This window comes from Neolamprologus multifasciatus, chromosome 8, assembly GCF_963576455.1.
Source record: "Neolamprologus multifasciatus chromosome 8, fNeoMul1.2, whole genome shotgun sequence".
Classification (NCBI taxonomy): Eukaryota; Metazoa; Chordata; class Actinopteri; order Cichliformes; family Cichlidae; genus Neolamprologus; species Neolamprologus multifasciatus.
In genome coordinates this window covers 21,836,681-21,849,271 of record NC_140446.1, presented here as the reverse complement: position 1 = coordinate 21,849,271, position 12,591 = coordinate 21,836,681, and the positions used below count along the sequence as shown (strand labels likewise).

The window sequence follows — 12,591 nt, the reverse complement described above, 5'->3', positions numbered from 1 at the left end:
TGAGAAACAGTCAAAAAATCCAATGCACCTTTTGGTTGCAGACCTGTGTAATCCTGCTCTTCATTTAAACCCGTGGTTCTTAACCTGGGTTCGATCGAACCCTAGGGGTTCGGTGAGTCGGTCTCAGGGGTTCGGCAGAGCCTCCGCTATGACATGCATGGCTCATTTTGTGCACCAGTAAAAAACATATGTATGTCTTGAATTTGAAAAAAATCATATTTTATTTTTCACTAAAGAGGGGTTCAGTGAATGCGCATATGAAACTAGTGGGGTTCGGTACCTCCAACAAGGTTAAGAACCACTGATTTAAACCAAACCTTTTTAATAATTTTAAGCCAGAAAAAAATACTTATATAAAAGCTTACTGTGCCTTCACAGGGTCTGACTTATCAAACAACAAGCTTAGAACAAAAACCCCCACCAACACTTAAATGTTACATTTTAAATGTTTAATCATTTAATTATTAACTAGTGGGATAATATTGAGTCTTTCTGGTAAGTTGCCAAGTTGTTTATCGCACTGTGACATCAATCAAACTGATCAAACTTTAGAGGCACAGTCTTTTAATGGCTTTGTTTTGATCACAGTTGTTACAGATAAGGAGGCCTCTTCACTATATGTACTTCTTATTGAAACTATAAATCCATTTTCTTTATACTTGTCCATCCTTCAGCTCACAGTGACAACATGACTTGTTTGTTATGTGTAGATACAACACTGGTTCATCTCTTGAGTCAGGAGCCTTTTTTATGCTTGCATAGTCTACTGGACTAAAAATGAGTGAAAAAGCAGCCAATGTTTAAATAAAAACTTTAAAAGATTTTCAGAAAGCCTGCAAAACTATTGCTTAAGAGTCGTTTGAACAAAGCAACAAAATCTGGCTCCTTGGAAGCGAACTATGAAGACATGAGGGGACTTTTGCACAGCGCTGTGTAATCCTAGCAGTCATATTACACTCAGTTTGTCCGTTTGGCTTTTGATAGAACTTCTAAAGTTTTAGTAAACGATTATTACTCACGTGAAATAAGTGTCAGGATTGAGCGAACCTTCCTTTCTTTTTGATGATGATGTTCTGGGTTCAGTTTATTATACGGTAACAGGTGACGTGAGCCCATTGCAGTTTACATCAGGTACAAAAGTTTATTACCAGTTATTCAGGGATCTTTTATGTCACACTGCATGAATGGAGAGTAATATTGACTAACACTAAGTTTCATAACCCTTTTTCAGTTATGTATTAAGACAGATTGCTACTAACTATGTCAAGCTCTCAGTACAAAAACCGATCCTGTCATTCATTGCATTGTCCTCTGTAATGAGTTCTGGTGTTTAGTGAATGCTGCTGCTTTATGGCAGACACACGTGACCGTTTTTCCACTCAGGGCGGCGAGTCACAAGTCAATCTACACTTGTGTGGTCTCTTATCATGCCACACACAAGTTTGATAATTGTTCTGCTCACGGGCAAAGTCGAGCACTTCTCTCTCACCTTGGCGATGTCGTACATGACAGAGATCTTGAACTCCCAGTCCATGAAGGTCTCCTCTGGGTATGAAATCTTGTCATTCAGCACATACTTGAAAAAGAAAAAGACACCCCAGTTCTGCATTAATACACTTTTATTCTTCACACTTCTTGACGGCTGTGTTTAAACTGAGACCTGAAGATGGATTTAAATTGAAAGTTTTGCTATACGTACCCTGAGGGAGCCTCGCTCGCCATACTCAAACACGCCAAAGACACCGTGATCTAACTTGACTGTGCCGTAAAACTTTGTGAGGTTGTTGTAGTCGATGTGCAATAGCTGCAGCGGGGGGGGGGGCAAACATGTGGAGTGCAAACATGAGAGTTTGGATAAACATTAACAAAGAGGGCTGGCAATAAAAGGATTTCAGTGTGATAAGACGTCTTACCGCATTGAGCTCCCTTTTCTGGGTTTTATCAAAGTTCCCATCCGAGTTCTTCAGCTCCTTCAAGATCACAATCTGAAAGAAATATTGCGGAAGCACCAACCAGATTACATCTGCTAACTCACTTTCATCAGTGCAAAAGCACTAGATGCTGACTGATTTGGAAAACACTGCAGGATGCTGTCCATCTACCTTCTTATCGTAGAGCGCACAGCGGATCTTGAACTTCTTTTTCTTCTTACTTTCAATCTAATGGGGGTTAGAGGAAGGTCGCTGTCACAGCATTCTTAAAGCTGACTTGATTGAGGTGTTTACACCTCACTTACATTAAGGGAGATGACGTTGATGTCATCATTTTCCATCAGCGCGATGAGATCAGAGTTCATGTGGGACCAGCGCTTCCTGAGCAGTCGATCTCTTCTGTTCTGTCTATGCGGGAAAGAAAAAACTGCATCAGGGGATTATCGGTAAAGGTTGGTTGCACGAAAAGCATCTGACTCCTATGTTTATAAAAGGCAGCTTTCAATTTTAATTTCATGTCATGAGTCCATGTTTTAGAGAGTGTAATAGAGCTATAACCTGTACAGTACATACAGACTTTCAGATTATTTTTCATGTAACCTGAAAGTCCGTATATACACAGCGCTAAAAGATAATTGTCGCACCTTTTAATCAGAGTGTAGCATCAAGCCAGTTACACGTCTGGGACACTAATCTGGTCAGTTTAGAGGAGGTTAGTTCAGTTTCAGGTGGAGGTCGCTGACATTTTCTTCCCTCTTCATCTTTTCTGATGGTTTTTTCACTACTTTTGCATTTTTCTGGGGTCAGTGTCACTCCTGGTGGCATGAGGTGATACCTTGACCCTACAGAGGCTCCACGGGTAGTCCAACTCCTCCATGTTGGCACATTAATACGTGCCATTTACAAAAGGTTTGCTGTGTCTTCCGGGACAGTCTCAAGAGCACAGAGGAGATTTCAGGACACAGACAGTTACTCTGGACAGGCTTGGAGAAGATCTTTAACCCATCAGCAGGACCACTATCTGCTTTTTTGTGCAAGATGAGAACTGTCAAAGCTCCAGCAGGACACTAGTGTTAATGTCAGACAATCAGAACAGACTTCATGAAGCTGGTTTGAGGGCCCAGTGTGTTCCAGTGGGCCCTGTGCTCACTGCCCAGCACTGTGGAGCCTAATTCACATTTCCACAGAATACCAAAACAGGCAGGTCCACCACTGGAGCCTTGTGCATTGCACAGATGAGAGCAGGTTCATTTGAGCACATGTGACAGAAGTGAAAGGGTTTGGAGAACCAGTGGAGAATGCAATGCTGTCTGTAACATCCTTCAGCATGACTGGTTTGGTGGTGGGTCAGTGATGCACTGGGGAGGCATAAACATAGAGGGACGCAGAGATGTCTACAGACAACGGCACCCTGACTGGCATCGGGTATCAGGATGAAATCTTCCTCTGAATACACAGCAATGCCCGTCCTTATATGCTGAGAGTATGCAGGAAGTTTCTGGACGATGATACCGATGTCTGGCCTCCACACTTGCCTGACACCTTTGGGACTTTCAGTTTCAGCCCATCTGAAGCTGTCAGGTTGCACCTCAGACTGTCCAGGAGCTCAGTGACACCCAGGTCCAGATCTGGGAGTAGATCCCCCAGGACACCATCCATTATCTCATCAGGAGCATGTTGTAAAGTGGCCTAGCCTGCTGCTTCTTTTCTTCAATTTGATTTTTGGGGTGTCTTTGAATTCAGCCCTTTGCAGGTTGATCATTACATTTCCATTACATTTTGGGGCACTTTTTCACTCCCCATCAATGTGGATATCCACTGTGATTTTATTTATTTTCATTAAAAGATGTCGTGTTTTCAAAGTTTTCCTGCAATTTTTGGAGCAGTGTATCTACCGTACTACTATATATGCCATTATATGATGGGGCCAAAAACATTTATGTAAATTCATGACCTTTTGCAGAGAATGCAAACATTTAATTGAAATCTGCCACACACTTAATAACTCCCTGTTATTCTCATGTTCTATGTGCTACGGCATACCTGTAGAAAATAAAGGCGATCGTGGCCACTACGACCACAGTAACAGCCAACACAATCACAATGACATCGTGAATCGCAGGGCCTGCAGTAATAAAGACAAAAAAGCTTCTGACACACAGAGGACAAAAGATAAACATGGGCCGAGCGTTCAAGTGCCATAATATTTAAGCTTATCTCAGATAGGGCTGTGAGGAGGTCATCTACAGGAAACAAAAGAAGAACTGAGCCATAAAACCACTTCATATAAAACATGCAAAAGTTGATGCACGTGGAGCAGTTTGTGGTTGCTATAACTTTTCCTCCTGTTCATGCCCACCATTAATGCTTATTAAATGAAAACAGGGACACAGAGAGGTGCTTAAACCACAGCTGAAGCCTTACATATAATTCACCGGAACCTTGGATTAGTGCAAGTCTTTGAAAACGACCTGACTGAGCGGATGCAAACTGATCAGGCCTTGTTGTGGAGATCTAAATCATTATGGTGGACATGCCTTCTTTCTAGAGGACAAAAAAGGAAGTTCTCTTAACACAAATCTTTAAAATATTAAGGTTAAGACATATTTTGAGGTTGTGCCCACTGAACTCAAAGATATAGCTAAACGTGTGTATGTGTGTATGTGTGTGTGTGTGTGTGTCTTTCGATGTACCGCTGTCTGGCGTGTTATTGGGAAGTCTTTTCCCCCAGATGAACTTAGGAGCCTCCTCCACCACTGTGGTTTCATTGCGCTCCGTGTCAAATGTGAATAAAATATCGTACTGGGTGTGACACAAGAGGGGAGGAAAAAAACCAAAAGACACATTTTAGCATCAAACCAAAAGCAAGAGATACAGCACAGTAAGGTTTTAGTTTGAAAGTTTTCTTCATGTATTCACTGCTAAATGTCAAAAAAGAAAACAGGAGAAAAAGATACCTTGTTGTCAGTAGTGGTGTAGATGATTGAGAAAGCCACGTCTCTGTCCCCGTACTCGTCCAGCGTATAATTCCCAGCAATCCCTGAGCAGAATCACACAAACGTTTTTAAACTTCTGTTCACTTCATTTCACCGTATGTGTCAGCTGTAAACCTTTAATGCGTCTCTCAGTCAAACTTGCACTCTTTGTTTCAATGAAAACACAAAGAAGTGATAGCAGTTGACAGCCTCCATCCGTTCGACCTCACAGTAGCCACGTCTGCTCTGAGATCAGCTCATTAGTGTTTTGGTGGATGGCGTTTTCCCACTTTTCACAAGCTAATTTTAGCATTTATTGCTGTTTTGCTCAGTATGCTTAACTGCAACTATCTGCAGCCGTCAAAAAAGTATTAAATGCTAACTTGTGTAAATTCTTGTGTATTTGCTAATACACATACTTGCTTGTATGCAAGCACTTCCCCTTCCTCGCTGTTATCTTCCACCTGCCTTACCAGTAAATTTGGTGTTTCTGAAGTAATTTACATTCACATATTCCATCCCGTGAAGCTGAGACTGATTTTGTTTAGAAATTGTTCTCATCACTTGGCCAATAAAGAGCACTGCGTCATGGTACGCGGCCATGTAGTCGTTCATCTGCAGAGGAACAGACAGAGACAGATGGTTGGAACTACTTTCTCAGTATAGCCCTTAGATTTGAGTGAAGGAGCTCTAAGATGCATCCTTCACTGCACAGGTGATGAATTATTTTATATATTTTATACTCAATGTAGACTTTATTTAATGATATTTCATTGAACATTTATTATTAACTCTTCCGAGGTATTGTGTTGTTAATCCCTTATTTTCCCTTAAAACCCTACAAGTTGATTATTCAGAGTGAGCGGAACAAAAACAGCCAATCAGAGCGAACCTTTTTTGTATTTGCTACAGCAGCACTGCAAAGAGACAAGTTGTGTATTTCTGGTTTGCTCACCGTGTTGTTGTCTTTAAGGTTTGGGTTGATTCTGTAGCTTCGGGTGTTCGGCATAGTGAGCACCAACACGTTCTTCATTTCTGGCAGCGACGATGTGTTGGTGTAGTATACATCACTGTGTAGAGGAATCAGCAGAGGTCTGATGAAAAATTCTACATGTGCAAAAATTTCCTTCAGTTTCATTCAGTTATTATATATTATTCTATTATATTCAGTGATTTAGCTGCATTTGATTGCTTAGTTACTCATTTCTACTCTATACACACTGTAGGAGCCATATAAGTTGTTCCTTTTTGACTATGTGGGTTGGTTTAAATGGACTCACTGTATTGGTGCACCTGATGTTGATGAGCAGAAAGGTAGGGTGAGCATGAGGCAAAACTTTCTGTTGACCGCAGCTTGAGCGCAGCTTGAATGATTTGGATGTATTTTAACTGGAACTTGATGGTTTTTGTATATTTGTGCACTAATTGATGCCATAGACCAAGTTGTAATTTGGCATAGTAGTTAGTGCAGTTATTGGTGAGTTGCAGTTATTTGTTTGTGCAGTCTGTGCATTTGTCTAATAGTTAATCCCAGGCACTGATTTGTATATTGGACAGTTGCATGTGGAATAAAAGGAGCAAATGGTACAGAAGTGTATTTTATGTGTTCATTGTTGCGCGTCATCTGTGTCCTCATGTTTAGCCTGCCGCGGCCATAGGTTGGAGGAGCCGCAACACACACAGTTTACTTGGTATAGATCTTTGCTTACCATGCTTTACCAACTTTTATTGGTATAAAGATAGATATTATCATTCAATAATAAAACTGTTGAAAACTCAATAGATTTAGCCTAGTTTGTGCTAAGTTAGCCACTTAGCTTAGCAAGTTTTGTCCAATTTTTAAAAAATCTTTCTTCCAGAAATTGAATTAGGCTTACTACTTCTGCTGTGTGCTTTTGACAAAAAACATCAAGTGTTTAGTCAGGGCATCAAGTACACTGGATCCCAAAGGAGCTTTAGCCTGACCATAACCGCTACCTCTGCAAGCCATTTTGCAACCCAGCTCCATCCCAACTTTCAGTTTTCATGGTGACTCAATGTCATGTTTGTTGCCGCTGCCACTGATGCCCTCCCTGCTTTGCTGCTCCTATCCCCTCCTGAGGCTTTTTAACTGTGTCCATTGGACGAGCAGTCATAGATGATGGAAATAATATTACGTTGGCTCAAGCTGTCCTGATTGAATTTTTTATTTCATCTATGTCTGCTTCTTCACTTCTTCCCACACTTAGTCTCATCTTATGACGACACACAGTAACTGCCTCCATGAAATCACTCAATCAGTCAGTCACTACTTTACAATCTCCAGGTACCCATTCACCAGTTAGAAAAGTACTGATTGTGAATCACTGCTGTGGGGTTAGAGAAAAAGAAAACAAGTGGAATAAAGAGGAACAGAGGTGAAATGATTCAACAGCACTAACCTGTAAAGATCAATGAGGATGAAGGCGATATCACTGCTGTCCGCAGCCTTAGAGCCGTTTTTAATTTCCACTAGGTCCATTGGTGATCCACACATGATGAACACTGCAGCGGAGAAGTATTTGTAACAGAACAGTCTTTCAGTTACTTTTTTCTTCTGTTTTTTTGCCTAGTTGGCCTTGGGACTCAAATACATACTTGATTTCCATTTAAATTACTTCTTCAACCTTGAAACCAAAGTTAATACCAAAACCTAAAGCCATCAAGCATAGTCTGATATTGTTGATGTTTTTTTTAATTCACCCTTCGTAATGTGGCAGAAAAATATGCAGCAGGAAGTTCAAAGAAAAGCTATTATGGCCCTCGAGCTAGCTCTCCTTCTGAAATAGAAAATTCAGAGTCTCCCTCATGATGACAGCGTTAACAAACTCAATAGTTGAATTAAATGTGCTTTGTAGACCCTGGCCCTGGGCTCTCTTAGGAAAATAGCATCCTAGCTGTCTGTGTGTGTTGTCCCAGCAAACTGAACGCCATTGTTATGTCTCGCTGTGAAAACAGAGAGGTTTTCGATCTTGTTTGAGAAAAATACATCAAATTCTTACAGTTGCATGTCCTGTTGGGTAATGTAAGCACGCTGTGCAGCTCTGTGGGACTGCGTAGAGGCATTATTGAAATATTTAAGGCAAGCGGTTCCACCGTCGCTTCAATTGCACTTACATACCTGAAGATGAAAATTAATATAATGCATAATTTAAATTAAAAACATTTTATTACATTTAAAAATGTAACTAGAATATAATTAAAAATATCATTTATCAGATTTTGTAATAGCTCACAACAGATGAGTCTCTCCTTAAAGATGGGTTACTCACCAAAGGCATTGCTCTGTGGAGTTCGTTGTTTTATAAATATACGCTGCCTGCCATGAAGGTTTGAGCTCATTGTTTTCTTCCCAGAAGTGGGTGACAAAGTCATTGATCTTGCGTGCAGGTGGCAGGAGTCGCTGCAAGTTGAAGGTGTAGTCGCACGAACGACCAAAGCTTCCCGCTGAGATAATGGGTCTACTTAGACTCATGCCGGCTTCCTTACTGGAAGAAGAGAATAAAAAAGAGAGGGAGACAATGGTATCGACTAATTATGATAAACGGGGGAACAATAAGCATAGTGCATCACAGGCAAAACCTGTTTGGAAATCTGAAGTGTCTTTTTCAAACTTATTGGCAGAATCATGTCCTTGGAAAATTCAGAACTTACTCAACTATTGGGAAAGTAGCATAGGTGCACGTGGGTCCAAGCACAGCACATCCCAGATTTCCTGATTCCTGCAAAAATAAAAACATATACAGCGAATAATTCACAGAATTTTAAATAAATTTTGCCTGATCTTTAAACTCCTGAGACCCAAACTCTTGTTTTCTTTCAGGTTCTTGGAAATCGACCTGTTTTCCTTATACTAGAAATGGTTTGTGGAAAAATGTTCTCCCTGTGGGACAGCAGGTTTATTTTACTATATAACATAATAAAGTCATCAGGGTGTAACAAAGTCTAAAATATTTTTATTACAACACCTGCTCAGATGAAATCGCAAATGATGCAACATATCCAAAAGCCTTGTAACTTGAACATTTTACATGCTCCATACTCCAAACTTGAAGCATGCACCAAGGCAAAACAAACAAACAAGCAAACATCTGTTTACTACACTACTCAGAAAACTCAATACGCCATAGAACTGTGCAAAATGTCAGGTGTGGTGCATAATAAGACATTACTTGGAATTTATATTGGACCTTATCATGTAAAAGACTTTGTGTTAAACTGAGACCCAAGCCCTGCTTGTACAAGTGCCTTCAGCAGGAATACCTTGAAGTTTTCTGTATGATTTTGTCATCATTTTATCTCTAAAATCATTCTTATGCAATTTTGGGCCTTTGCGGCACTTTGATCCTTTCATTTCACAGCAATTATGTTGTAGATTTGCCACTGTGCTTTGATTATTGTTGCATGAACCATTTTGAACCTGTTGGATAGATGGCCTCACATCTTAAAAGGAATTCATGGTCAACTCAGTGACTGCAACGATCCTAGATCCTGTGGATGCAAAACAAGCCCCAAACAGAACCCCTCCACCACGGTGTTTGACAGTTAGCATGAGGCTATTGTGCTAATAAGGTGTGTTTGGTTGTAGCTCTTGGGTTTTTTGCAGTTTCTCTGAGCATTGCACGGTCTGGGCTTTGCTGGAACATCTACTCCTGGCATTGTCTTAATCCTGGCATTACCTGAATGCTCCAGACCAGCAAACTGTTAAAACCTCTGCTGAGGTGTTCGCACTTACTGATGATAAGTTAATCAAGTGCATTTGAATCAAACATCATCCTCTTTTCTACTTGTGTCTTGTTCATGGCCGTGGAGTGTTTTTCAGAGATTTATCTCATTAAATTCTATAATTTGCAAATATTTCTAAAGTAAAATGCATGCTCTTTTTCCTAAGCACGAGGTGGAAACACCCAGGCCTTCTTCTATTAGCTATCCAACTGCTACTCTGCAACCTGTTCTTCTCAAAGCCAGTTGAGAGAATTTCTTCCATATGTCAAATCTCCTCCTAGCTGGACATTAAAAACCTCACCTAGGAGGCATTCAAGAGGGGTCCATGTCAGATGCCCTCAATGTGCCTGTATGTTTGGGTTTCGCCCAGTGGACAAGAGGATTGCTCTCAAGTCGGGGGACGGGTCCTGACCGTCATTTGCACTTATGCACCGAATGCATAAGGGGGGGAAGAAGATGGCCCAGCTTTCATTGTTCACATTCTTATGTTGCATGCTAATAACAGTTAAACTTGGAGGGCTGAAGGCTGGGAAATGGCCTGCAAAGGGTATTCATAAGTCTTGGCTAGGTAGAGAGTTGAACTGTCAAGCAACTACGTAGTGGTACAGTAAAGGTACGCTGGGAGCATCGGGCAGAGGCCCCTAGGCAGAAGCTCGACCTCTGGAAAAGCTTAGAAAATATTTTGAGGGTGCGGGGTGACACATATTCTGAACCTCCTTAGCTGAGGCAGTTGCAAGGGGCTGTGGCCTTAAGGTGTCCCGTGCCTGCCATGGGGGCAAACTCGAGCAGGAGTCGACTCAAGCTTGGCTGTCGTGTGGGACTTCGGCAGTAGACAGCAAATACCAGCAGGCCAAGCAAGGCATGTCTTTGACAGTAGTTGAAGGAAAACTGGGGTGTTCAGAAAGGAAGTGAAATAATAGTTTTCGTTGGCTTAGCAGTGATTCTGTTAAGTTTTTACAGAGATTTACTGAGACTGGCATAGTCTTATTTTGATTTGTGGTCTTGCACAAAAAAGGTGTCTATGGCATTAATGAGGAGAGCAGGTCTACGAACTAAAAAGTGCATACAACCCATAAATGAATGTACTGTGGAAGTAAGATCTCAGGTTTACACAAGCTCATGTATATGTGCATCCAACATGCTGATTTTTTTTACATTTTTAATATAAAACTGTAGCTACTTACCGTCAGGTTGTTTAGCTCTGCAACTGCTTCACATGAACTGCTCCGGCAGCCTTGGTGCCAGTATAAGGTTGTGTCAAACCCACTGAAATTTGCGGTTAGGTTAAAAGGCACAGCTGGATCTTGGGTGTGTGGACAGAAAGAAAGTTCCAGATGTTAGTTTTGACTTTCTCTCCATTTTGAACTGCAGTGTGTATGTGGATATTAGATTTGTTTTAAAGAGAAATAAAATGTGTGTGTGTGTGTGTCTGTGTGAGTGTGTGTGTGTGTGTGTGTGCCTGTGTGGAGGAAGTAGGCCCTGAATTCTACCATATATGTAAAATCTATTAATTTGGGGAAGTTTACACTCCACAACAGTAAAAGACACAGAACCATGTAAGCTTAAATAGCTAGCTACAGCTGAAAAATCACAGTTGCTAATAAAAAAAAAAAGCACCAACAAATTTCAGCTGGCAAACAAGACAACTACTTTTGATTACCTGTGTCATAAACTGGGACATTCTGTTTAAGTTTTACTGATAATGTTTAGAAATAAACCCGTACAGGGCTTTCCTAACAGCCACTTAATAAAAACTTCGCTAGATAAAAAATTCCTGCTAGCCAAAAAAACCCAAAAAACTTTTATGTTTAATTATCTTAAATAATAGGTGTCGATAGCAAATACTTTTTGCATAATGGCATCATTGCAGACTGTGGGTGAGTCAAAACTAACACCAAACTGTACTGTTGTCATGTTGACCAAAAGTCAGGCTAAACTGGTATAAGATCGGTAGCCTAGCTTAGTAGAACAAGTGTTTTATGCTAGTAAGCTAATAAGCATTGCAGGTAGCTTCCTTGTAATTAATAGGATAACTATCTTTAATCTGCTAGTTTATGAAACTAACTACAGAATATCTGTTAACAGTAGCAGCTTTACTTTTCTTGTATACTTTCTTAGTCTTTAATAGTGAAATCCCTGAATAATTCCTAAAACAGCTTTAAAATTGTTACTTTTGGGAAAAGCAACATGAAAATCTGAAAATAGGAACAGTATGCAAAGCAGTAAATATAAATTAACAATAATAGTCAGTGACATATGTGTTAAATTATCAATATCTATAAACATGAGTGTACCAATATACATACTGTATAGAGAGTGCTGTTGCACTAGAGATCAAAATGTCTGATTTTGTGCAGATTTGTCATGTGGTTTGTTTGTTTGTTTTAGTTTTTAATTTCATTACCCTGGGCAGCATTAATGGCTGAATCTTTCTCTATGGCCTTCAGTATTTCTCCTTCCACATACTGGAGGCTCCAGGGAGAGTCCTCATCATCCAACAGTATAACGTTGATTGTAATCCCACTCCCACATTGTCCAACACCAGGACACGATGCCACAAGAATTCCAAAGATGAACAAACACAGTAACCAGCTTCCCGAGCCCATTCTCAGCTCCGAGTGAGTGCTTCTGTTTTTTAGCCGTTAAAGAGAGTCCATGATATCCACCGATCCTGAATCCAGTTCAGTAAAGTCACCAAAACACTCGGAAAACTCTTAACTTATGATCGCCTTGATTAAAGCTTTGCCTGATCCACCGAGGCTTTGCTGAAAAAAATAAATCCTGTGCGAAAGTCTTCTCCTCTTTCAGCTTTCCTCTAAGCGCTACTCACCTGTTCTTTCTATGTCACCATGTTAATATACAACCTTTAAAGACACAGACGCAGGCCATATAACCTTGTCAGCGCCGTGTCATGGCCTGCATAAATTAAAACTTAAAGCAAA

At 40.5% G+C, this 12,591-nt stretch overlaps 1 protein-coding gene across 5 annotated transcripts in view; it reads right to left on the bottom strand.

Moving 5' to 3' along the window:
• The window catches only part of gucy2cb (guanylate cyclase 2Cb), a 23,761-nt gene extending 11,170 nt beyond the window's left edge, over positions 1-12,591 (bottom strand). For 4 of the 5 annotated variants that reach the window (XM_085171431.1, XM_085171433.1, XM_085171434.1 and 1 more), the window contains exons 1-16: positions 12,054-12,591; positions 10,834-10,952; positions 8,579-8,646; positions 8,197-8,412; positions 7,927-8,045; positions 7,327-7,429; positions 5,862-5,976; positions 5,380-5,521; positions 4,889-4,971; positions 4,625-4,733; positions 3,975-4,056; positions 2,237-2,339; positions 2,103-2,159; positions 1,914-1,985; positions 1,700-1,804; positions 1,490-1,576 (exon numbers count right to left, since the gene is read on the bottom strand). In XM_085171431.1, the coding sequence (XP_085027557.1) occupies positions 1,490-1,576; positions 1,700-1,804; positions 1,914-1,985; positions 2,103-2,159; positions 2,237-2,339; positions 3,975-4,056; positions 4,625-4,733; positions 4,889-4,971; positions 5,380-5,521; positions 5,862-5,976; positions 7,327-7,429; positions 7,927-8,045; positions 8,197-8,412; positions 8,579-8,646; positions 10,834-10,952; positions 12,054-12,255 (1,782 nt within the window). In that variant the 5' untranslated portion in view covers positions 12,256-12,591. The other variant, XM_085171436.1, reaches the window with a different exon arrangement.